Raw genomic sequence first — 27,686 nt, 5'->3', positions numbered from 1 at the left:
CCCTAATGAGCTTCTTCAGCAGGTGAGGCGCCATCAGAAATGAGAGCAATAAATAAACTTCTACCTCAATCATCACACAATTGCGGACACCTGTATACTCAGCTGAGGGGGATTATTATGGGTGACACTGGATGTTGTGTCACTTGACATCATATCCTTTTCCTCCCTGCTTGGTGTCTAATGTGTGGGCACTTCCGCTCACACGTGACATCATATCCTCTTCCTCCCTTCTTAGTGTCTACCTTGTGGGCACTTCTGCCCTACTCCTGAACAGAAAGTGACATAGTCCTGAGTGATTGGTTCACATCTTAGATAAGAGAAAAAAATGGAAATGACGGGACTGGAAGTGATGTTCTGGACCTGACTAAAATCATAATGGACGTTCCAATCTGTAGTGGGGTCAACATTGGGAGGTGAGCAGGCATTCCAGCTAGAGGTGGTGGTCACTGAAGGCACTGGATATCAATGAACAGTCACTAAAAGTTGCACTGTGGTGGAATTTTGTCAAATATTTGGACTTGATTTTTGAGTTTTTGGTTGCGCTACACTATATTTATCATATTTTGTCAAGTACTATACTAATCCGAGTCAGCCTAATGTAGTACCTGGCTTGTGCTGCTGTCATTTTGTGTTTTTGTTAATGAAAGCCCTTATTTGACAGTTTCCACTCTCTCTCTCTATTCCTCTGAATAGACTTCAGCTTTGGACTTTGGTTGTGGAGACAGAACAGTGTTGATCTGTGTTGTCGGATATCTAGGAGGGTGGGAGGGGCTGGCTTTCAAACAACATAACTCAGCAACCCCTGAATGGATTTTTAATGGGACAAGATGTCTTTTTTTCTGCTGATAAATCATGTTTAAACTTTGGATCATGTGATCCAAGCTGAGCATGGCTATAGCCTCTGTCAACTGGTTTATTTTTGCTGTGTCCCATTGTGGAGATTTCCTTTTTATGTCCAGAGACAAGCAAAAGCATTATGAAATATTTCCCAAGTGAAGGAAAACCCATCCTTAGTTGTCATTGGAACCAGTGTCTCCATTGAAAAATGTCCCCTTCATTTCTTTTTTTGGATGTCACATCACTATCTCAGCAGCGTCAATAGGAAAAATCGATAGGGTGAACCCATATGGGGCACAAACAGCAATAAAAAAAAAACTGGCAGGGGTTTCATCACTCTGAAACAAAAAAAACAAAACACATAATTACACTTACCAGTAACAGTATTTCTGAGAATCTTCCAGGACAGCTGCTTGAGAGAGGATTGGCTCCGCCTTCAACAGGAAACACAAACCAAAAAGAGAATAAAAAGCCCATCCCCCTCATTCTCATTTGTTGTAAATAAAGAACCTCCACCAATGTACACAAGGAAAATTTTTAGGAAAAAATTTAACAATTTCAAACACCATCACTTTAAATCAAAAACATTTGAGTGGGAATATGGACACTGTCCTGGAAGATTCTCGGAAATACCATTACCAGTATGTGTAACCATGGTGAAACAAAATAAACATGGCAAAGTGTACTCCTGGATGTTCAGAAAAACAAAACGACTGTGGAGGTGGGGGTGGGAGGGGCTTTTTGATCTCGTTCCGGTTTGTGTTTCCTGTTGCAGGTGGAGCCAATCCTCTCTCAAGCAGCTGTCCTGGAAGATTCTCAGAAATACTGTTACTGAGTAAGTGTAATTATGGTGAACAAACGTCAGGTGTTCACTTGCATCATGTACCTGGCAATATATAACGATAACCATATTATATAAACTTACCAGAATTATCGTACTGTACACTCCATGTTCTCCGGGAAAAGGGTCTCACTGGGCAGGGAATGATAAATGAAAAAGCAAACACTACTGTAAGACAAAGAAACAGTGCCCCAAAAAAGGCGGCTGTGCGTAATCGAGAGAAGCGTATCATTTTACTCTTCGTTTTAATATGTACATCATTTTCTCCGCTTGCATCATTGCTTTCCAGAGATTTTACATCATTATTTTTTAGTGGATTGTCTTCGGCATCCAGTTCTTTATTGTACATGATGGCAAAACAAGACACAAAAATCTACAAAAGAGAAAAGGAGTAAATTAGCAATGAAGAAAACTAGGGATTTGAATACAGACATAGGCAGTACACAAAAGAACAAATAAGGATTTTCTGTGTAAACTTCGCTGCTTGGAAAAAAAAGAATCAATTTTAAAGCCAAATTGCAATAACTCCTACTATATATCTGTTATGTTCCTATTAAAAAATGTAATTAAACATATACAGTGGGTAAAATAAATATTAAACACGTCACCATTTTTCTCTGTAAATTTATTTCCAAAGGTGCTATTGACTTGACATCTTCACCACATGTCGGTAAGAACCCATGCAATCCATAAATACAAAGAAGCCAAAACAAATAAGTTCAGAAATGAAGTTATGTATAATAAAATGGATTGACACTGGGAAAATAGAGTTAGGTACCTGGTAACTCTCTTTCTAAGAAGTCTTCCAGGGCAGCATCTGAGAGTTAGGCTCCTCCTCCCTGAAACAGGAAACACATTAGTCCACCATTATAAATTTCACAGTCTTACCTGCGTGCCTCAGTTGTATTAAAGCACCAAAGGAAATCTCAGTAGATCTTAAAAGCTCCCCCATTGTACCTGGTATTTGTCTTTCCAAGGGTGGGAACTAGTGCTGCCCTGGAAGACTTCTTAGAAAGAGAGTTACCAGGTACCTAAGGCCTCTTTCACATGGACGATCCGTATGTACGTTTTTCATCCTTCCGTTTTCGGATGAAAAACGGACATACATTCATCCCTATGGAGCGTCGGATGTCAGCGGTGACATGTCCGCTGACATCCGACCCCACTCCGATCCGAAAAGTGTAACAGAGGAAAAACCTACTTTTCCATCCGTTTTCGGATCGGATGACGACGGACACTACGGTCCGTCGTCATCTGATCCCCCCATAGGGGAGAGCGGCGCTCTGACAGGTGCATCGCTGCACAGTGTGCAGCGATGCACCTGTCATCTTCCTGCTCAGCGGGGATCGGTGGAGCGATCCCCGCTGAGCAAGCGGGTGTTCACGGGGTGGATCATCACTGATCCGCCCCGTGAGAAAGAGGCCTAACTCTATTTTCTCGAATTGTCTTCCAGGGCAGCATCTGAGAGGATGTATCAAGCAATACTTACTAGGGTGGGGATAGAGACGGGAGTGCCTTGCAACCAAGTGCCTGGTCTTGGTCAGACAGCTGGTCTATGTGGTAGTGCCTTGCAAAGGCACTGAAGCCCGACCATGTCGCTGCCCTGCAGATCTGCTCCGGAGTTGCCCCTGCTTCCTCTGCGACCGAGGTAGCACAGGCTCTGGTTGTGTGTGCTCTGATCCCGTTTTGCGGAGTGAAGTTTTCTGCCTCATAGGTCGTCTGTATGGCCATTCTTATTCATCTGCTGATGGTATTCTTGGAAGCCTGTTTCCCTTTGTTGACTCCTGCATAAAGGACAAAAAGGGAGGTCGTTCTTCGCCAATCATTCGTTCTTTCGAAGTAGGTTTTCCACGTCGAGTTTGTTGTAAGTGTCTCTTTTTCCGCTATCCATAGTTTTTGGAAGCAAAGGTATGATGATATTTTGGGTTCTATGGAATGTTGAGGGGGCCTTGGATAAGAAGGCCGGGTCTGGAGAGAGAATTATTTTGTCTAAATGTATTAGGCAGTATGATTCCATTATAGACAGTGCTTGGATTTAGCTCACTCTTCTGGCTGATACTAGGGCTACAAGAAGTACAGTCTTTAAGGTGAGGTTTTTGTCTGAGCTATCTTCCATCGGTTCAAATGGAGGGGAAAGAAATCCTCTAAGTACTGTAAGCATGTCCCAAGTTGAAGTTCTAATCATTTTGGCTGGTCTAGCTCTTTTGGGTGACATCAGGAATCGCTTTATCAGCGGGTCCTCTGCTAGTCTTGTGTCCATGAACGAGGAGAGTGCTGCAACATGTACCTTCAGCGTACTTGGGGATATATTTTTGTCTGCTCCATCTTGTAGAAAATCCAGGATTGTTGGGATTATTCCTCTTTTGGAATACGGTTTGTTTCTGTTCCAGGAGACAAACTTTTTCTTCACTTTCTCGTAGATCGCCCTAGTTACGGGCTTCCTGCTGTTTAGGATGGTATTGATCCCATTGTCTGACAATCCTTTGTTCTGAAGTCTCACCCCTTCAGTACCCAGGCCAAAAGCTTCAGGATTCTGTGGTTCGGGTGGTTGACTGGGCCCTGTGATAGGAGATCTGGCCGGTCCGTCAGTGGCAGCTGAGGTTTTTCAAGTGGCTGAACCATGCCCTTTGTGGCCAGTGCGGTGCTATTAGTATCACCATTGCTCTCTCTGCCTTTATTTTTTGAATCACCCTTGGTATTGTGGCAGTTGGAGGGGATGCATAGCATAGTTGCCATCCCCAGCTCTGCTTGAAGGCGTCTACTCCGCTGTTGCCATCTGTGGGGTCCAGAGAGAAAAATGTTGGTGATTTTGCATTCGCTTTGGAGGCGAATAGATCTACCTCGGGTACTCCCCACTTTTGAGTGATTTGTGCGAAGGTCGCTTGGTTCAGAGACCACTCCGTCTGTTTTGTGGTCTTCCGGCTCAGGAAGTTTGCCAGCGCATTGTCTGTTCCTTTCAGATAGATACCTGATATTGACTTTGTTTGATTCTGCCCATAGTAGGATTTTCTCCATCAGCTTCATCAAGCTTCGGGGCTTTGTCCCACCTTGCCTGTTTAGGTATACCACAGTTGTGACGTTGTCCAATTGTAACTTTACGTTTCTCCCCTGTATTGCTGGTTTGAACGCTTTTAATGCTTCCCCCACAGCTTTTAGCTCTCTCATGCTTGAGGAGGCTTGGGACCATTTGGAGGTCCATTTTCCCTGTGAGCAGAGGCCCTCCAAGTGTGCCCCCCAGCTTAGGGCGTTGACATCGGTGGTGATCCCGATTGGCTCGGATTGGGCCCATTTGCATCCTTCGATGTATCGAAGTAGATTGAGCCACCATTGTAGTGTTAGTTTGACTGTGGTTGGAACAGGAATGGACCTGTCTAGGGATGAGTGGCTGCCATCCCACTGGGACAGAATGTAGTTCTGCAGAGATCTCGTGTGAATCTGTGCCCAGGTGATAGCTGCAATAGAAGACGTCATCAGTCCTAGTACGGCCATACCTTGTCTGATTGTTATGGCGTTGGTCCTTATTAGGAAGGTTACTGCCTGTGTGATTTTATCACGTACCTGATCGGAGGCTGAAGTGCTGGGAGAGCTTCCCTTGCGACTAAGTGCAGAGCGCCCCCTGGAGGTGGTACAGGGGGAGCTATACTCAAAGCGGCAGGGGTTGCTGGCTGCGGCAAGCTGAGATGAAGCAGAGAAGTCCACTGGTGGGCAGCTGACGAGCAGGGTAGACTGCTAGGTAGGGGTACCTCGGAAGTACCAGATGAGATCGTACAGCAGGAAGTACCAGGAGCAGTGTCAGGAGCCAGGCCGGGGTTCATACACAGGACAGCAAACAGTAGCAAAGTCTATAGAACAAGCCAGGGGTCATACACGGTGCAGCGGATCAAACAGTAGCAAAGTCCATAAAACAAGCAAGGGGTCATACACAGTGCAGCAGATCAAACAGTAGCAAAGTCCATAAAACAAGCCAGGGGTCATACACGGTGCAGCAGATCAGAGCGGAGTAACAGGAACGAGCCAAGGGTCAAGCCGGGGTAAGTACAGATCAGATAGGTCAAGACAAGCCGGGTCGTTTAGCAGATAATCCAAGACAACAGGAACAGGAACTGAGGAATACACAGGAAGCTGAAGATCATGCAGCAGTTGGTGACTGCTGCAACATGCTTTAAATAGTATGCTTGGTGCCTGGAGTCTCTCACGTGGTGTGTGTGATTTGGCGTGCAGGTGTTCGCATTAGTGCTGGAGAATTTGTGTTAATTGATACAGGATTCTGCTGGCCATAGATGTTAGTTCTCCTGCGGGTTAGTCCCTGACAGATTTTCATTCTTTTCTTCCGTTAGGAAGGTTTTTGTTAGTCTGGAGTCCAGTATATAGCCCAAATATACCACTCACTGGCTTGGGGTCATCTGTGACTTTTCTGCATTTATTATCCATCCCTGGTTTTGCAGATAGGACATACTTGTGCACAGGTTGTTCTCTAGGGCCTCTGCTGAGTCCGCAAAGAACAGTAAATCGTCTAAATATGGTATTATGCCAATACCTTGTTGTCTTAGACCTTTTAACGCTTCTGCCATTATCTTTGAGAAGATTTTTGGTGCAGAGGAGATGCCGAAAAGGAGAGCTGTGTATTGTGGGTGCAGCGTAATTGCTGGCCCTTGTACTGCGAACCTCAGGAATTTTTGATGACCCTCCTTTATGGGGACATGTAGGTAGGTATCCTGTAGGTCTATTGTCGCCATAAATGTCTCCCGTGGAAGGATGTTCCCTAGGTGTGTCACTCTCCAGAAGTTCTTGAAGCTGGGTTAGCCAGGTTGATAAAGTCCAGGCTGTGCAGGTGGCAGCTATTGCCGGATTTCCATGGGGTCGTTTAAGGTACCCGCATCGTCAATCTAATGAATCAAACACCAGGGTGAACCAAATCAAATCAAACGTGCTGCCACCTTAAGAAAAACCTGCTTACCAGCTGGCAGGCAAAGTCTGGCAGATGGCTTATACCCAGCCAAGGCCTTTGCTTGTACAGGAGATCAGCTGATGGGCTAAAATCTGGATGGTTAATGGATGCTCAGAAGCCTCCTGACATCATACGACCTTGGTCAGAGCCCCGGGACCGCCCGATCTCCCCCAACACCGCACCGGCAAAAATCACGAGAGTGAGTTCTGCGGAGTTATGTTCTTTAATACCTAGCGTGTCCGCTATGCTTTTAAAAGGCTATTCGTATCCTCTGATAGAAATAAAGTTGCCCTCTGAAACCGCATCTTCCTTGTCGGAGTCTGAGCAAAGTTCATTCTCCGATTCGGATTCATCCGAATCCTCTTCTTGTTCTGTCTGTTCCCTGTTACCTGAAGGAACGCATATCCGGTGGTAGACGGGGTATTGGTCTGACTGACGCTTGATGGCGCTTCTAACTTTTTAATAGCTGAGCATAGAGGCGCCATAGTGCTCTGTATTTCTTTCTTGAAAGAGCTGAGCAGATCTTTCAGATACCCTTGCGATTCTTTGGCCACCATTTTGTCTATACATTTTTGATATAGGGGTTTTTTCCCCCCATTCTGGGGAAAACCGGTGGCTGCACGAAGCACATGTTTTGTTGCTTTCCACTTCCCTTTCCTCAGGGGTCTGAAATCAAGCCCAAAAAATGTCCCCGTGAGGTAGGCGGGTAAAGGCTGTCTGTAAGTAGGCAGTTTTACAGTAAGGTTAAGACAGAGGTGACTCTGGAGTATTCTGGCTTACCTTGGAGCTGTCCTGGCTTGCAGGATCTGCAGGGCAGGGTGGAGAAGCGTCAGATATGGTCAGCCACCAGGATCCTCTGCTTAGAGGGGCCATGTTTAACTGCTTCCTGCTTAAGCTCCAGCCCCGCCCCCAGCTGACCCCGTGCAGGTTGGTGGATATACCTGCACATGCCACTGCAATTGGTATCCTCCCTTTTGGGTCCAATAGGGAGGGGGACTCTGCTGCAGTATGCATTTATATTGATATATTTGCTATTGTTAAAAATCCTTTTTTTTTTTTTATTTCCCGCCCCCGGAAGTGATGTAACCATAGCCCATTCTGAGTCCCTGGAAGCAGGCTCCAGGAAAATGGCCGCTAACCTGGAAGTGTCTCCAGGACCATCTTGGTACATCCCACCGGGCCTCCATGAGGAGAGGCCCATTCTGCAGTGTGTAGAGGACGCCGATCGTGGCGAAAACACCGGCGATCAAGCGGGCGGCGGGTGCGGACATCACAGGGGTAGGAGAGGAACAAAAATAAGCCGTGAGGCACCTACCCGTCCGGCGCGGCAGCAGCAGTAATCAGGGGGTGAGGCATCCATGCACCCACACCGCTGTACGCTCTTCATGTCTGGGAGTATGTTTCCAGAATTTGCACATGGAGTTCCCTGGTGAAATACTGTGGCAGGTCCCTTGAGCAGCGGCATGGGGGAAATGTCAGCGCATTATTGCAGCTTGGGGGGATGATTGCAGACCCCTCTGTAGGGGTGAAATCTCAGGCAGAGCAATACTGCTCAAATATGCTGCCCCTGCTCGCCCTCCCAAGGCCCGCAGGGCTGGATGGGATGCTGGCAGGGAGTCTCCTGCAACTAGCACAGAGACTGAAGTAAAATAACAAACGTTTCTTTTGCAGCTCCTGTGGGTCAGGAGGAAACACAAACAACTGAGGCACGCAGGTAAGACTGTGAAATTTATAATGGTGGACTAGCGTGTTTCCTGTTTCAGGGAGGAGGAGCCTATCTCTCAGATGCTGCCCTGGAAGACGATTCGAGAAAAAGTATTGAACACGCTAACTGAAATGCATTTAATACTTTGTACAAAATCCTTTGTTGGTAATAATAACAGCTGTGTGCTTTTCTTTGTATCCCGAACAATTCTGGCAGTTGTGACTGCATTTTTTCTTGGTCTACTTGACCTTGGCTCGTATCAAGAGATCCCCAAATTATCCACTTCTTAATAGGTGATTGAACAGTACTGATTGTCATTTTCAAGCCTTTGGATATTTTTTTATATGCTTTTACATCTTTATAAAAGTTCCATTACCGCAGGTCTTTTGACAGTTCTTTTCTGCTCCCCATGGCTCATTATCTAGCCTGCTCAGTGCAACCACGTGAGAGCTAACAATCTCATTGGGGGGGATTTATTAAAACTGGAGCACTCAGAATCCAGAGCAGCTGTGCATGGAAGTGAATCAGCTTCTAACTTCAGCTTGTTCAATTCAGCTTTGACAATAAAATCTGGAAGCTGAAGCTGGTTTATATGCAAAGTTGAACCAGCTTTTTGCACTCTCCAGTTTTAGTAAATAACCCCAATTGACTATTTACCGGTATATATAGACACTAATTGCAATTTAAAAAGCCACAGATGTGGGAAATAAGCCATTAATTGTCATGTGTGTGTCACCTTGTGTGTCTGTACCAAGGCCAAACATTCAGGGGGTATGAAAACTTTTAATTAGGGCCATTTGGGTTTTGATTTCTGTTAATGTGATGATAAATGGCTTCATATGAGCACTAACCTTAAAGTGGTTGTTAAGCCTGAAGGCTTTTTACCTTCATGCATGAAAAAAACCTTCTGTGTGCTGCTCCCACCACAGCCCCCCTAATGCTCTCCTGAGCCCCCTCTCGATCCAGCGACGTTCATGAGAGCATCGTCTGTCCTAGGACTCCCTTTTCTCATTGACTGATACAGCAGCAGGAGTTATTGGCTCCCACTGCTGTCAATCACAACCAATGAGGAGAAAGCAAGGGGCGGGGGCGAGCCACATCTCTATGGGGGTTATTTACTAAAACTGGAGAATGCAAAATCTTGTGCAGCTCTGTGCAGAAACCAATCAGCTTCCAAGTTTTATGGCTAAAGCTTAATAGAACACCTATGTGTCTTTTGGATGCATAGAGCATGGGTCAGGAACGAGCATGCACCAGTGCCCACATAGCAATCAGCTTTCTATTGGGGGCACTGGTCAAGGGGGAGGTGCCAGGAATGCCGGTGGGGGACCCAAGAAGAGGGAGATAGGGGCTGTTCTGACAAAACCACCGAACAGAGCAGGTAAATATGACTTTTTATTTTTGAAAGCCAAACCATTAATACCATGTTAAATAAAAGACAGTTTTTTGGCAAGATGATTTTCAATATCAATGCCAAAATGTCATCATTTCTGCCAGGGTATGCAAACTTTATGAGCACAACTATATGTACTGTAGATAATGATACATTTAAAATATTTTCAATTTTACATTGAGGAACATTATTCTGAAACAGTTCAACAATTTTTAGACGCAGCTTTTCAGATTGGAGGACCTCTGCCCATCTTTACTTCTGAGACACTGACTCTCGAAGATGCTCTTTTTATACCCAATCATATTACTGACCTGCTGGCAATTAAACTTACTTGCAAAATGTTGTTCCAGCCCTTCCTTTTTACTACCACCTAACCTAGTAGGAATGTCAGGTGGCATCGGCTGGTTCAATAAAAACCGGGGCTGTATGAGAATTGTCTTGAAAAAGTCTCACGCTGCATTGGGCACAGGTCACACTGTATGTGGCACAGGTCATGCTCCATTGATACTAGGGCCCCATACAACATTTTGCTATGGGGCCCTGCTATTTCTAGTTACGCCCCTGGCTCTCAGCCAGTGGCCGAGAGCGCTGGCCAGAGTGTTCTGGCGGGGAGTTGTTCCCCTGTCAGAACACAATGGTGTGGGGGAGATCGCTGTACTAACGTCAGATAGTTACTACAACGGCTCCTCCTGAGCTGTCAGTTTTTTGATTCAGCCCGCTGGGTTGAACAAAAAAAAACTACTAGTGTGTACTAGGCTTTAGTTTGCCAGCATTGTGTTTCCCCAACTTTTTTGAGACGTGTTGTTGCCAAAATTTTCAAATTTACCTTCGTTTTCTTCTTCTATTATGATGAAATATGGGAGATTTACAAGTTACTGCATTCTGATTAAATGTGGGTGTAAGGCTCCGTTCACACCTATGTTTTTTTTTTTAATGCTTTTTGCAGAATCACACTACAGTCCATTTAACATGGTTTCCTGTTGGACATATTCACATCTATTTTATATTGCGTTTTTAGAATGGGTCAAGGACTTGTTTTTAAAAAGCAAAACGGTGCCTTTTTAGTTCCACAGACTTCAATGGAGAAGATGCAGAAAAGCATGCAGTGCATTTTTGCCACAAATTTGTAATCCAGCCAAGAACAAATTGACCATAAAAAAAAAAAAAAACATAAAAAAATGGAAAAAAACTTCACACAATGTGCGAAAAATGCGTAAAAAACGCGTGCAAAAGCTCAAAATGCGCCGCAAAAAGCACTGCAGAAACAGTTCAACAGTGTGAAATGAGCCTTATGCAACATTCCAATGTTTTTGGAATTAGGGTTGTATACAGGATGAGGGGACACTGAGATATCCAGGTACAATGTATATAGGATGAGGGGACACTGAGATATCCAGGTACAATGTATATAGAATGAGGGGACACTGAGATATCCAGGTACAATGTATATAGGATGAGGGGACACTGAGATATCCAGGTACAATGTATACAGGATGAGGGAACACTGAGATATCCAGGTACAATGTATATAGGGTGAGGGGACACTGAGATATCCAGATACAATGTATATTGGGTGAGGGGACACTGAGATATCCAGGTATAATGTGATGATATATATAGGATGAGGGAATACAGAGATATCCAGGTACAATGTATATAGGGTGAGGGGACACTGAGATATCCAGGTACAATGTATATAGGATGAGGGGACACTGAGATATCCAGGTACAATGTATATAGGATGAGGGGACACTGAGATATCCAGGTACAATGTATATAGGGTGAGAGGACACTGAGATATCCAGGTACAATGTATATAGGATGAGGGGACACTGAGATATCCAGGTACAATGTATATAGGATGAGGGGACACTGAGATATCCAGGTACAATGTATATAGGGTGAGGGACACTGAGATATCCAGATACAATGCATATAGGATGAGGGGACACAGAGATATCCAGGTATAATATGATGATGCATACAGGGTGAGGGGGCACTGAGGTATCCAGATACAATGTATATAGGGTGAGGGGACACTGACATATCCAGATACAATGTATATAGGATGAGGGGACACAGCGATATCCAGGTACAATGTATATAGGGTGAGGGGACACTGACATATCCAGATACAATGTATATAGTATGAGGGGACACTGAGATATCCAGGTACAATGTATATAGGATGAGGGGACACTGAGATATCCAGGTACAATGTATATAGGGTGAGGGGACACTGAGATATCCAGGTACAATGTATATAGGGTGAGAGGACACTGAGATATCCAGGTACAATGTATATAGGATGAGGGGACACTGAGATATCCAGGTACAATGTATATAGGATGAGGGGACACTGAGATATCCAGGTACAATGTATATAGGATGAGGGGACACTGAGATATCCAGGTACAATGTATATAGGGTGAGGGACACTGAGATATCCAGATACAATGCATATAGGATGAGGGGACACAGAGATATCCAGGTATAATATGATGATGCATACAGGGTGAGGGGGCACTGAGGTATCCAGATACAATGTATATAGGGTGAGGGGACACTGAGATATCCAGGTACAATGTATATAGGATGAGGGGACACTGAGATATCCAGGTACAATGTATATAAGATGAGGGGACACAGAGATATCCAGGTACAATGTATATAAGATGAGGGGACACGGAGATATCCAGGTACAATGTGTATAGGATGAGGGGACACTGAGATATCCAGGTACAATGTGTATAGGATGAGGGGACACTGAGATATCCAGGTACAATGTATATAAGTTGAGGGGACACGGAGATATCCAGGTACAATGTGTATAGGATGAGGGGACACTGAGATATCCAGGTACAATGCATATAGGATGAGGGGACACTGAGATATCCAGGTACAATGTATATAAGATGAGGGGACACAGACATATCCAGGTATAATGTGATGATGCATACAGGGTGAGGGGACACTGACATATCCAGGTACAATGTATATAAAATGAGGGGACATGGAGATATCCAGGTACAATGTATATAGGATGAGGGGACACTGAGATATCCAGATACAATGTATATAGGATGAGGGGACACGGAGATATCCAGGTACAATGTATATAGGGTGAGGGGACACTGACATATCCAGGTACAATGTATATAAAATGTGGGGACACAGAGATATCCAGGTACAATGTATATAGGATAAGGGGACACAGAGATATCCAGGTACAATGTATATAGGATGAGGGGACACTGAGATATCCAGGTACACTGTATATAGGATGGGGGGACACTGAGATATCCAGGTACAATGTATATCGGGTGAGGGGACACTGAGATATCCAGGTACAATGTATATAGGATGAGGGGACACTGAGATATCCAGGTACAATGTATATAGGATGAGGGGACACTGAGATATCCAGGTACAATGTATATAGGATGAGGGGACACTGAGATATCCAGGTACAATGTATATAGGATGAGGGGACACTGAGATATCCAGATACAATGTATATAGGATGAGGGGACACTGAGATATCCAGGTACAATGTATATAGGATGAGGGGACACTGAGATATCCAGGTACAATGTATATAGGATGAGGGGACACAGAGATATCCAGGTACAATGTATATAAAATGAGGGGACACGGAGATATCCCGGTACAATGTATATAGGATGAGGGGACACTGAGATATCCAGGTACAATGTATATAGGATGAGGGGACACTGAGATATCCAGGTACAATGTATATAGGATGAGGGAACACTGAGATATCCAGGTACAATGTATATAGGATGAGGGGACACTGAGATATCCAGGTACAATGTATATAAGATGAGGGGACACAGAGATAACCAGGTACAATGTATATAGGATGAGGGGACACTGAGATATCCAGATACAATGTATATAGGATGAGGGGACACGGAGATATCCAGATACAATGTATATAGGATGAGGGGACACTGAGATATCCAGATACAATGTATATAGGATGAGGGGACACTGAGATATCCAGGTACAATGTATATAGGATGAGGGGACACTGAGATATCCAGGTACAATGTATATAGGATGAGGGGACACAGAGATATCCAGGTACAATGTATATAAAATGAGGGGACACGGAGATATCCCGGTACAATGTATATAGGATAAGGGGACACAGAGCTATCCAGGTATAATGTGATGATGCATACAGGGTGAGGGGACACTGACATATCCAGGTACAATGTATATAAAATGAGGGGACACGGAGATATCCAGGTACAATGTATATAAGATGAGGGGACACAGAGATAACCAGGTACAATGTATATAGGATGAGGGGACACTGAGATATCCAGATACAATGTATATAGGATGAGGGGACACGGATATATCCAGATACAATGCATATAGGATGAGGGGACATGGAGATATCCAGGTACAATGTATATAAGGTGAGGGGACACTGACATATCCAGGTACAATGTATATAAAATGTGGGGACACAGAGATATCCAGGTACAATGTATATAGGATAAGGGGACACAGAGATATCCAGGTACAATGTATATAGGATGAGAGGACACTGAGATATCCAGGTACAATGTATATAGGATGAGAGGACACTGAGATATCCAGGTACAATGTATATAGGATAAGGGGACACAGAGATATCCAGGTACAATGTATATAAGATGAGAGGACACAGAGATATCCAGGTACAATGTATATAAGATGAGAGGACACAGAGATATCCAGGTACAATGTATATAAGATGAGAGGACACAGAGATATCCAGGTACAATGTATATAAGATGAGAGGACACAGAGATATCCAGATACAATGCATATAGGATGAGGAGACACAGAGATATCCAGGTATAATGTGATGATGCATACAGGGTGAGGGGACACTGACATATCCAGATACAATGTATATAGGATGAGGGGACACTGAGATATCCAGGTACAATGTATATAAGATGAGGGGACACAGAGATATCCAGGTACAATGTATATAGGATAAGGGGCACAGAGATATCCAGGTACAATGTATATAGGGTGAGGGCACACTGAGATATCCAGGTACAATGTATATAGGATGAGGGGACACAGACATATCCAGGTACAATGTATATAAAATGAGGGGACACTGAGATATCCAGGTACAATGTATATAGGATGAGGGGACACTGAGATATCCAGGTACAATGTATATAGGATGAGGGGACACTGAGATATCCAGGTACAATGTATATAGGATGAGGGGACACTGAGATATCCAGGTACAATGTATACAGGATGAGAAGACACAGAGATATCCAGTTACAATGTATATAGAATGAGGGGACACAGAGATATCCAGGTACAATGTATATAGGGTGAGGGGACACTGAGATATCCAGGTACAATGTACTGTATATAGGGTGAGGGGACACTGAGATATCCAGGTACAATGTATATAGGGTGAGGGGACACTGAGATATCCAGGTACAATGTATATAGGATGAGGGGACACTGAGATATCCAGGTACAATGTATATAGGATGAGAGGACACTGAGATATCCAGGTACAATGTATATAGGATAAGGGGACACAGAGATATCCAGGTACAATGTATATAAGATGAGAGGACACAGAGATATCCAGGTACAATGTATATAAGATGAGAGGACACAGAGATATCCAGGTACAATGTATATAAGATGAGAGGACACAGAGATATCCAGGTACAATGTATATAAGATGAGAGGACACAGAGATATCCAGATACAATGCATATAGGATGAGGAGACACAGAGATATCCAGGTATAATGTGATGATGCATACAGGGTGAGGGGACACTGACATATCCAGATACAATGTAGATAGGATGAGGGGACACTGAGATATCCAGGTACAATGTATATAAGATGAGGGGACACAGAGATATCCAGGTACAATGTATATAGGATAAGGGGCACAGAGATATCCAGGTACAATGTATATAGGGTGAGGGCACACTGAGATATCCAGGTACAATGTATATAGGATGAGGGGACACAGACATATCCAGGTACAATGTATATAAAATGAGGGGACACTGAGATATCCAGGTACAATGTATATAGGATGAGGGGACACTGAGATATCCAGGTACAATGTATATAGGATGAGGGGACACTGAGATATCCAGGTACAATGTATATAGGATGAGGGGACACTGAGATATCCAGGTACAATGTATACAGGATGAGAAGACACAGAGATATCCAGTTACAATGTATATAGAATGAGGGGACACAGAGATATCCAGGTACAATGTATATAGGGTGAGGGGACACTGAGATATCCAGGTACAATGTACTGTATATAGGGTGAGGGGACACTGAGATATCCAGGTACAATGTATATAGGGTGAGGGGACACTGAGATATCCAGGTACAATGTATATAGGATGAGGGGACACTGAGATATCCAGGTACAATGTATATAGGATGAGGGGACACTGAGATATCCAGGTACAATGTATATAGGGTGAGGGGACACTGAGATATCCAGGTACAATGTATATAGGATGAGGGGACACTGAGATATCCAGGTACAATGTATATAGGATGAGGGGACACTGAGATATCCAGGTACAATGTATATAGGATGAGGGGACACTGAGATATCCAGGTACAATGTATATAGGGTGAGGGGACACTGAGATATCCAGGTACAATGTATATAGGGTGAGGGGACACTGAGATATCCAGGTACAATGTATATAGGATGAGGGGACATGGAGATATCCAGATACAATGTATATAAGGTGAGGGGACACTGAGATATCCAGGTACAATGTATATAGGATGAGGGGACACGGTGATATCCAGATACAATGTATAGAAGGTGAGGGGACACTGAGATATCCAGATACAATGTATATAGGGTGAGGGGACACTGAGATATCCAGGTACAATGTATATAAGGTGAGGGGACACTGAGATATCCAGATACAATGTATATAGGGTGAGGGGACACTGAGATATCCAGGTACAATGTATATAGGGTGAGGGGACACTGAGATATCCAGGTACAATGTATATAAGGTGAGGGGACACTGAGATATCCAGATACAATGTATATAGAATGAGGGGACACTGAGATATCCAGGTACAATGTATATAGGGTGAGGGGACACTGAGATATCCAGGTACAATGTATATAGGGTGAGGGGACACTGAGATATCCAGGTACAATGTACTGTATATAGGGTGAGGGGACACTGAGATATCCAGGTACAATGTACTGTATATAGAGTGAGGGGACACTGAGATATCCAGGTACAATGTATATAGGGTGAGGGGACACTGAGATATCCAGGTACAATGTATATAGGGTGAGGGGACACTGAGATATCCAGGTACAATGTATATAGGGTGATGGACACTGAGATATCCGCGTACAATGTGATGCTGTACCAGGTTTCCCCGAAAATAAGACCAGGTCTTATATTAATGATGGCTACAAAAAACACACTAGGGCTTATTTTCAGGGGATGTCTTATTTAGTATCCGTATGTACAAAAATGTTCCTGTGCCCCGTCTTCTCTCCCCGTCAGCATTATGAAATTCTGTAATCCGCAAAATAAACCTTAATTAAAGTCTTTGTAAAATCATGTCATCTATTCTGTAAAGAGATTATATAATGTGCAGTGTGTCTCCTTGTGTACCTTTATTGTGGAAAATACCTTTACAGCATCACTGGGCGCTCAGGTGACCCGCCGGAGCTCTTCTTCTCCGCTCTGAATACTGCAGAGGGAGAGGCCAAGATCCCTGCTGATGTCAGGCCCGCTCCGAGCACTGTAGAGGGAGGGGCCGCTGATGTCAGCCGGGAGGAGAGAAGAGCTCAGGTGGGTCACGTGAGCGCCCAGCTGTGCGGTAAATAAGGTATTTTCCACAATAAAGTTACACAAGGAGACACACTGCACATTATATAATCTTTTTACAGAACGGATTACATGATTTTACAAGAACTAGGGCTTATTTTTGGGGTAGGGCTTATATTGCAGCCATCCCAGAAACTCGGGTAGGGCTTAGTTTTGGGAAAAAGCTGTATATGTGATGATGAAGGGACACAGGTATATCCAGGTGGAATGAGATGATGAGGGGACATCCAGGTAGAATGTAGGGATGAGGGGACATCCAGGTAGAATGTAGGGATGAGGGGACATCCAGGTAGAATGTAGGGATGAGGGGACATCCAGGTAGAATGTAGGGATGAGGGGACATCCAGGTAGAATGTAGGGATGAGGGGACATCCAGGTAGAATGTAGGGATGAGGGGACATCCAGGTAGAATGTAGGGATGAGGAGACATCCAGGTAGAATGTGAGGATGAGGGGACATCCAGGTAGAATGTGAGGATGAGGGGACATCCAGGTAGAATGTGAGGATGAGGGGACATCCAGGTAGAATGTGAGGATGAGGGGACATCCAGGTAGAATGTGAGGATGAGGGGACATCCAGGTAGAATGTGAGGATGAGGGGACATCCAGGTAGAATGTGAGGATGAGGGGACATCCAGGTAGAATGTGAGGATGAGGGGACATCCAGGTAGAATGTGAGGATGAGGGGACATCCAGGTAGAATGTGAGGATGAGGGGACATCCAGGTAGAATGTGAGGATGAGGGGACATCCAGGTAGAATGTGAGGATGAGGGGACATCCAGGTAGAATACGTGGATGAGGGGAAATCCAGGTAGAATGTGGGGACACAGGTATATGCAGGTGGAATGTGAGGATGAGGGGAAATCCAGGTAGAATGTGGGGACACAGGTATATGCAGGTGGAATGTGAGGATGAGGGGACATCCAGGTAGAATGTGGGGACACAGGTATATCCAGGTGGAATGTGAGGATGAGGGGACATCCTGGTAGAATGTGGGGACACAGGTATATCCAGGTGGAATGTGAGGATGAGGGGACATCCAGGTAGAATGTGGGGACACAGGTATATCCAGGTGGAATGTTTGGATGAGGGGACATCCAGGTAGAATGTGAAGATGAGGGGACATCCAGGTTGAATGTGAGGATGAGGGGACATCCAGGTAGAATGTGAGGATGAGGGGACATCCAGGTAGAATGTGAGGATGAGGGGACATCCAGGTAGAATGTGAGGATGAGGGGACATCCAGGTAGAATGTGGGGACACAGGTATATCCAGGTGGAATGTGGAGGATGAGGAGACATCCAGGTAGAATGTGGGGACACAGGTATATCCAGGTGGAATGTGAGGATGAGGGGACATCCAGGTAGAATGTGGGGACACAGGTATATCCAGGTGGAATGTTTGGATGAGGGGACATCCAGGTAGAATGTGAAGATGAGGGGACATCCAGGTTGAATGTGAGGATGAGGGGACATCCAGGTAGAATGTGAGGATGAGGGGACATCCAGGTAGAATGTGAGGATGAGGGGACATCCAGGTAGAATGTGAGGATGAGGGGACATCCAGGTAGAATGTGGGGACACAGGTATATCCAGGTGGAATGTGGAGGATGAGGGGACATCCAGGTAGAATGTGGGGACACAGGTATATCCAGGTGGAATGTGAGGATGAGGGGACATCCAGGTAGAATGTGGGGACACAGGTATATCCAGGTGGAATGTTTGGATGAGGGGACATCCAGGTAGAATGCGAGGATGAGGGGACATCCAGGTAGAATGCGAGGATGAGGGGACATCCAGGTAGAATGTAATGATGAGGGGACATCCAGGTAGAATGTAATGATGAGGGGACATCCAGGTAGAATGTGGGGATGAGGGGACATCCAGGTAGAATGCGAGGATGAGGGGACATCCAGGTAGAATGCGAGGATGAGGGGACATCCAGGTAGAATGCGAGGATGAGGGGACATCCAGGTAGAATGTGGGGATGAGGGGACATCCAGGTAGAATGTGGGGATGAGGGGACATCCGGGTAGAATGTGGGGATGAGGGGACATCCGGGTAGAATGTGGGGATGAGGGGATATCCGGGTAGAATGTGATGATGAGGGGATATCCGGGTAGAATGCGAGGATGAGGGGACATCCGGGTAGAATGCGAAGATGAGGGGACATCCGGGTAGAATGCGAGGATGAGGGGACATCCGGGTAGAATGCGAGGATGAGGGGACATCCAGGTAGAATGCGAGGATGAGGGGAGATCCAGGTAGAATGCGAGGATGAGGGGAGATCCAGGTAGAATGCGAGGATGAGGGGAGATCCAGGTAGAATGCGAGGATGAGGGGAGATCCAGGTAGAATGCGAGGATGAGGGGAGATCCAGGTAGAATGCGAGGATGAGGGGACATCCAGGTAGAATGCGAGGATGAGGGGACATCCAGGTAGAATGCAATGATGAGGGGACATCCAGGTAGAATGTGAGGATGAGGCGAATACTGCAGAGGGAGAGGCCAAGATCCCTGCTGATGTCAGGCCCGCTCCGAGCACTGTAGAGGGAGGGGCCGCTGATGTCAGCCGGGAGGAGAGAAGAGCTCAGGTGGGTCACGTGAGCGCCCAGCTGTGCGGTAAATAAGGTATTTTCCACAATAAAGTTACACAAGGAGACACACTGCACATTATATAATCTTTTTACAGAACGGATTACATGATTTTACAAGAAGTAGGGCTTATTTTTGGGGTAGGGCTTATATTGCAGCCATCCCAGAAACTCGGGTAGGGCTTATTTTCAGGAAAAAGCTGTATATGTGATGATGAAGGGACACAGGTATATCCAGGTGGAATGTGATGATGAGGGGACATCCAGGTAGAATGTGAGGGATGAGGGGACATCCAGGTAGAATGTAATGATGAGGGGACATCCAGGTAGAATGTGGGGATGAGGGGACATCCAGGTAGAATGCGAGGATGAGGGGACATCCAGGTAGAATGGGGGGATGAGGGGACATCCAGGTAGAATGCGAGGATGAGGGGACATCCAGGTAGAATGCGAGGATGAGGGGACATCCAGGTAGAATGCGAGGATGAGGGGACATCCAGGTAGAATGCGAGGATGAGGGGACATCCAGGTAGAATGCGAGGATGAGGGGACATCCAGGTAGAATGCGAGGATGAGGGGACATCCAGGTAGAATGTGATGATGAGGGGACATCCAGGTAGAATGCGAGGATGAGGGGACATCCGGGTAGAATGTGGGGATGAGGGGACATCCGGGTAGAATGTGATGATGAGGGGACGGGGCATGAAGACACTATGGGACTAACAAGGGAACACAGAAGAGAAATTTGTGTGTCTGAACAATTGTGTAGAATTGGTGATTTTTATATTTTGTGTAGACAATCACACTAGGCTTCCTGTAACATTTCATAGCTCTGTCATCAGGAGGAGCACCATGGCGATCATCGTCCCAAGTCCTGGCAGTGATCGGACAGTCTCCTGTGTATACACCACCATGACCCCGTTCACCTATATTTACCATCCCCACCCCATATGCAGTGTCAACAACCCCGATCATGTCTACTGTCACCCAGAACACTCTATGGAGGAATCCTCCCTAGAATCCTCATATCCTCTCCTGATCCATACTGGGTCATATGTGCGATCACACTCTGTATATAGATCGGGGTGTATAGAAATCTCCCATACACACTGCACTGGAGAGAAGGATCTCGTCCATGAACTAGAAGAGTGTATGGTGACCTCGGAGAACGTCATCAGCCTTACCTGATCAGGTCCTCCAGGGCCGCCGTCCGTACACAAACACGAGCGCCTCTCCCCCACACTCTCTGCGGCCACAAAGTGACAACGTGAACTCCAGTTGAGGAGAAACCCGATCGACCAGGAGGCGGAGCTTCCCAATCTACCAGGAGGTGGAGTTATCCAGCCTACCATGGCGCCTCTACCGAACTACATATCCCAGAGTGCACAGCGCCCCCAGATTTTGCCCGAAGCTGTATCCGCCGTAAAATAAAAAGAAGTGAGCTTGTAATGGTGTCTGGTTCCGCTCATCGATATTAGAAGGTGTGAGGAGGGCCGCACTGTATGAGCCCGGCAGTAGTATGCCGCGTATTGTACCAGTATTGGGCGGTATGACCCCGCCATTCCACTCTATTGGAACAATGACTCTATGACACATTGTAGTGAACCAGGACGCAGTCCCGCCCCCATCCGCCTCGCCGCCCGGGACCCTGCACGGGTTAGAAGCACTACTTCCGCTCTTTCCGTCCTCCCACAATCCTTTAGCGTCGCTTTGCTGAGCGGGCTGCCGGGAGAATAGTGGTCGGTGAGGGCGCTGTGAGGTGCCCCGGGCAAGCTGCGGATCATAATGTCGGCTCAGGCCCAGATGAGAGCTTTGCTGGACCAGCTGATGGGAACGGCCCGTGATGGTGAGTGAGTGAGGGGAGGGGTGAGGGGAAGGTGGCGGGATACGGCAGGCCTGGAGGGGCGCATGGAGGCCATGGCGGTATGACGAGCGCTCAGAGAGCGGCCTGTGCGGGGCTGAGGAGGATAGACTGTACCCCGGGGAGGGGGGCCGCAGGGGGGCGCTCTTCTCATAGGCGGCTCAGGAGATCTCCACACTTATACGGCCGCTCCATTTTGTGGGCAAAAAAAAATCCAGCATATGGCATTGCTGAAGGAGCCATGTTGTTGTAACAAGATTGTAACTTTTTACAACTCGGTGTTGTCATTTTCTATCACATTCATTATGGAGGCCTCCCATACACAGGTGATGTACGGAGCTGACCATTGTAAGCACCCCTGTCAGTGCTAAAGGGCTTGGTTCAAACCTCTGACAAATTACAGTATATGGCACCTTACCAACCATTCGATGTGCTGGCTGCATTGGTTTTCTTTTCTTTGGCTTTCTTCCTATTTGTTTTCACCTGATCTGACTAGTAACACACCAGCTGTATTAGTGATGACTCTGGAGGGATGAGCATAGGAGGCACAGCAGCATTGTGTGTGTGTGGGGGGGGGGGGGTAGTGTTTACTGTATCAGTAGATGTACATACCATAACAAATTGAAGCCAAACTCCAGCTAACACTTTTTATAATCGGTTACAGCAATTTGTTTTTCTTTTGGGTTCTCCGTGAATAAAAGCTGATCATTTTAATCACCCCTGTCAGTGTTAAAGTGGAACTTCACTGCATCTGAGCCCCATAAACCAAAAACAATTTAATTTGTTTTTAATATTCAAAGTAAACTCCCCCTCCATTTGTAGAGACCCCCCCCAACATTTCTGGCCATCTTGAGTAAGGGCAGATGATAAATATAGCATTTACTTTCTAGAATCCATCTGCCCTTAGCTCAGGCATGGATGAGTGTGCTTAGCTAAAAACACTCCTGAAGACTCCTGGGATGTATGACGTTTGCCTAGGCAAGAAACCAGGAAATAACAAAAGAAATGTAAAAAAAAAAGTCTAAAACAAGTATGATGTACTTTCCGATCTATTTATTATTGCTGGCAGCATAAGAAAAAAAATGTTGGTAGGGGAAATGAAGTTCCACTTTAAAGGGGTTGTAAAGATGTTTTTTTTTTTTTTTTTTTTTTAAATAACAAACATGTTATACTTACCTTCACTGTGCAGCTCGTTCTGCACAGAGTGGCCCCGAACCTGGTCTTATGGGGTCCCTCGGCGGCTGTTTCAGCTCCTCCCCGCAAGCATTAACCACCTTAATGCGAGCTCCCTCGCACGGTGGTGAGTGCTTGCGGGCGCGCTCCCGTGATACAGCCGGCGGCTATAGCCGCTCGCTGTATCACTCGGCCCCGCCCCCCCGGCGCGCCGCGTCATCGGATGTGATTGACAGCAGCGCGAGCCAATGGCTGCGCTGCTTTCAATCCATCCACTGCAGCCAATCAGCGACCAGGCTGAGCTGCAATGAAGCTGACGAGGACGAGGAGCGAAGATTCGAGGCGTCAGGTAAGTAAAACGGGGGGGGCTGGGGGCGGCGGTACTGTCAAAAGTTTTTTCACCTTAATGCATAGAATGCATTAAGGTGAAAAAATTTTTACCTTTACAACCCCTTTAAGGCTCGATTCACACCTATGCATGTTGCTTTTGAGCGTTTTTGGAGGTTTTTTTTTCATGCTTGCCACGTTTTTGAGCAGCGTTTTTGTGGCGTTTTTGCCGCAATTTGCGTTTTGCGTTTTTTTTTTTTTGTTTTTTTTTTTTACAGTCTTAAAAAAAAATTAAAAAAAAAAAAAAAAAAAACGGCAAAAACGCATCAAAAACGCTGCAAAAACGGTGCACTTGCGTTTTTGATGCTTGTCCATTGAATTCTATTACATGCAAAACGCTGCATTTTGCATGAAAAAAAGTCCACGACCCTTTCCAAAAATGCAGAGAAACAAAAATTCATTGATGTGAACATGTTCCATAGGAACCCATGTTAAAAAATTCCCGTGCATTTCTGCAAAATGCATCAAAAAACGCGCTAGTGTGAATGGAGCCTTAGGGGTTTATCTAATTCCTGTAAACAATGGGTGCTCAACCTGTTACCAAACTAAGTCCCATCATGCCTCTGCCTTGGGAGTCATGGTTGTAACTGTCAGTGGCTTGCAATGCCTCATGGGACTTGTAGTTCAGCAACAACTGGAGGACCACGGGTTGAGCACCTATGCTGTAAACTAATACATTCTGCCGGAGAACCTGTGCTGTGAAAAAAAGATTTGCTGACTGGATTACCAGATAAAAATAGAAGAGAGTCTAAAAAGAAAATGAGAATTGGTAAGCTGCAGTATGTTTGCTTTTGGGTTTAATACCCTTTTAAAGAGGTTGTAAACTTTGAGAAAAAAGACCTGTAAGACCAATGCATCATGAGCTAGTATGCATCACATTCATGCATTTCATTGTGAAATGCTTACCTTAGAAGGATGCCCGCACACCGCTGAGACAGCTGACGTTTTCCTTGGAATTTCTTCCGGGTTCGCTGGTCCCGGCACTGTGAGTGGCCGGAGCCATGATGGTGTCACTCCCGCGCATGCTGTTCACGGGGTTCTGAAGGAACAGCACCCGTGGCCGTTCCTTCAGAGCGCATGCGCCAGTGATGTCACTGGCTGCATATAATGTAAATATCTCCTAAACAGTGCATGTTTGGGAGATATTTATACTACCTATAGGTAGAGCTGCGTGATTTTCTCCAAAAAAGAAATCTGCAAATTTTTAATTTTTGAAAAAAAAAAAAAAAAACTCAATTCACAATTCGAATCGAGTGGTTTTTTTTTTTTTTTTTTTTTCTTTGTTTTTTTTTTTTTTTTGTGGATACCGCGCCAGTCCTGAGGAGCTGCAGGCAGGAGTTTTTAGACGAGGCTTCGGCCTAGTCCACGGCATCCAGCCTCGCGGACTAGGCCGAAGCCACAGCCTCACCTAAAAACTCCTGCCTGCAGCTCCTCAGGACCGACGCAGTGTCAGCGCTAGTCCTGGTGAAGAAAAAAAAAACTAAAAAATCGATTTGCTGAAAATTTGCATCGATTTGACCTCTCAACTCAAGATTCAAATCGATTTTTTTTTTTTTTTTGTTTTTTTTTCCCAGCCCTACCTATAGGTAAGCCTTATTATAGGTTCACCTATAGGCAAATGTCTGCAAAGGAAGTTTACTTCCTCTAAAGCTGAACTCTGGGACAATCAAATCTAAATACAAGAAGAACATGTATTCTTTCTGAAATCTTGGTGTACTTTGTGTATTTCTACCAGATCTGTGCAGTCATTCAGCTTTAAACTGTGCAGCAGCTTCCTGTAATAAAGACCGGTCACTGCTGAGTTCTCTTTTTGTCTGAATTGATTGGTTTTGTATCTGCCCCCTCCTTGGGTGGATGGTGCTTGCTGGGTCCCTCCTACACTTCTGCTCTCGGCAAATTATATGTGTAGTATAGTGATGATGTGACTGCTTTTACAAGGGATTACGAAGGCATCTGGTGCACACAAAGTGGTAAGCCTTTGTGGTTAAGGAATATATTTAAATCAAATTATTTGTGCTTAGAGTTCACATTTAAGGTTGAAAAAAGACTCGCTAGGTGAAAATAAAGGGGAAATGGCTAAAATCTAAAACAAATGTAGCTACCATAGCTAATGAGTTGTAAGCCGCAATATATTACGTTTTTGGGTTCATTACCGGTTTAAAGGGGGAGTCCCGCAAAAAAATTTTTTTTTTTTTTAAAGTCAGCAGCTACAAATACTGCAGCTGCTGACTTTTAAAATAAGGACACTTACCTGTCTCACGGTCCAGCGATGTCGGCACCCGAGGCCGAACCGTCCCTCTGTCCTCGGATGCTGCCGCCGCCATCTTCGGTAAGGGAATCAGGAAATGAAGCCTTGCGGCTTCACTTCCCGGTTCCCTACTGCGCATGCGCAAGTCGCGCTGCGTAATCTGAATGGTCCCTGCTGTCTCTGGGACCCGTGTGTGTGTCCCAGCAGACAGCGCGGGGGGACGGGAAGTGGCATAGACTCCCGTGGGAGTCTATGCCCAGAAGTGGGTGCAAATACCTGTATTAGACAGGTATCTGCACCCCCCTTCCCCCTGAAAGGTGCCAAATGTGACACTGGAGGGGGGGGAGGGTTCCGAAAAGCGGAGGTTCAATTTTTGTGTGAACCCTGCTTTAAATATTGCTGTTGTATTAAATAGTTTGGTCTATTTTTTTTTTGTTTTTACCAATATGTATACTTTTTTATACTGTTAAGAACCACTGGTCTGCATTCTGGTGTAAAGCCAATTGCAGTTGGGGGGGGGGGCACACTTTGTTGTGGCAGGAAATGTTGCTCAGTAGTGGGAAGCGTTTGGTTCCTGTCATTTAGGTAGTTTATACTTTGTACACTGGGGGTGTTTTGGTTTAGATCAGTCCTTTTCAATTCCTTTTCAATGTTTTGAATATGGAGGAACCCTTTAAATCACTTACAGATCTCAGGGAACCTCTGCTCTTACAGCTTACAGTGCATTAGTGTACATGTTGGTGGGGGGGGGGGGGGAGATATGAAGGAATAAAGAGTGTGACATACTTGGTGTATTTGACACCAAGGGGTGCCCCATATAATAAAATAATTTGCTGTTGGTGGTCAGTGTCAAGGCCCCTTCAATTGGTGGCCAGTGGCAATGAATAGTTTTTACTTTGGTGGTTAGTGGCAATAAATTGTCTTTATGTCGGTGGCGATACATGGGGTTGACTTACTAATGGCAAATCCACTGTGCACTACAAGTGCACTTGGAAGTGCAGTCCCTGTAGATCTGAGGGGAAGATCTCACGTCAGCAGAGGGGAAGCACTGCTGATTTCTATCATCCAATCATGTACAAGCAACAATGCTGTTTTTTATTTTCCTTGCATGCCCCCCTTCAGATCTACAGCGACTGCACTTCCAAGTGCACTTGTAGTGCAAAGTGGATTTGCCTTTACTAAATAAACCCCACGGTCTTTACGTCGGTGGCCAGTGGCAATGAATGGTCTTTACGTCGGTGGCCAGTGGCAATGGATGGTCTTTACGTCGGTGGCCAGTGGCAATGGATGGTCTTTACGTCGGTGGCCAGTGGCAGTGAATGGTCTTTACGTCGGTGGCCAGTGGCAGTGAATGGTCTTTACGTCGGTGGCCAGTGGCAGTGAATGGTCTTTACGTCGGTGGCCAGTGGCAGTGAATGGTCTTTACGTTGGTGGCCAGTGGCAGTGAATGGTCTTTACGTCGGTGGCCAGTGGCAGTGAATGGTCTTTACGTCGGTGGCCAGTGGCAGTGAATGGTCTTTACGTCGGTGGCCAGTGGCAGTGAATGGTCTTTACGTCGGTGGCCAGTGGCAGTGAATGGTCTTTACGTCGGTGGCCAGTGGCAGTGAATGGTCTTTACGTCGGTGGCCAATGGCAGTGAATGGTCTTTACGTCGGTGGCCAGTGGCAGTGAATGGTCTTTACGTCGGTGGCCAGTGGCAGTGAATGGTCTTTACGTCGGTGGCCAGTGGCAGTGAATGGTCTTTACGTCGGTGGCCAGTGGGTAGGACGCTCCTCTTACAGGTAGAT

The 27,686-nt window shown here is 45.6% G+C and overlaps 2 protein-coding genes across 3 annotated transcripts in view; one reads left to right on the top strand and one right to left on the bottom strand.

Moving 5' to 3' along the window:
• FAM234A (family with sequence similarity 234 member A) overlaps nucleotides 1-21,813 on the bottom strand; it is a 165,370-nt gene extending 143,557 nt beyond the window's left edge. Inside the window, exons 1-3 of one of the 2 annotated variants that reach the window (XM_073633051.1) lie at nucleotides 21,415-21,555; nucleotides 2,457-2,517; nucleotides 1,763-2,051 (exon numbers count right to left, since the gene is read on the bottom strand). In XM_073633051.1, the coding sequence (XP_073489152.1) occupies nucleotides 1,763-2,027 (265 nt within the window). In that variant the 5' untranslated portion in view covers nucleotides 2,028-2,051; nucleotides 2,457-2,517; nucleotides 21,415-21,555. Of the gene's footprint in view, nucleotides 1-1,762; nucleotides 2,052-2,456; nucleotides 2,518-21,414 lie in introns of both variants that reach the window. The other variant, XM_073633050.1, reaches the window with a different exon arrangement.
• A 66-nt stretch (nucleotides 21,814-21,879) lies between these two features.
• Nucleotides 21,880-27,686, top strand: part of LUC7L (LUC7 like) — a 78,323-nt gene continuing 72,516 nt past the window's right edge. The window contains exon 1 of the mRNA XM_073633052.1: nucleotides 21,880-22,076. Within this exon, the coding sequence (XP_073489153.1) occupies nucleotides 22,016-22,076 (61 nt within the window). The 5' untranslated portion in view covers nucleotides 21,880-22,015. The remainder of the gene's footprint in view (nucleotides 22,077-27,686) is intronic.

The sequence above is a fragment of the Aquarana catesbeiana genome, linkage group LG06 (genome assembly GCF_042186555.1).
Source record: "Aquarana catesbeiana isolate 2022-GZ linkage group LG06, ASM4218655v1, whole genome shotgun sequence".
NCBI lineage: Eukaryota > Metazoa > Chordata > Amphibia > Anura > Ranidae > Aquarana > Aquarana catesbeiana.
Note: the sequence above shows the minus strand (reverse complement) of the source record. Positions and strands in the feature narration are given on the sequence as shown.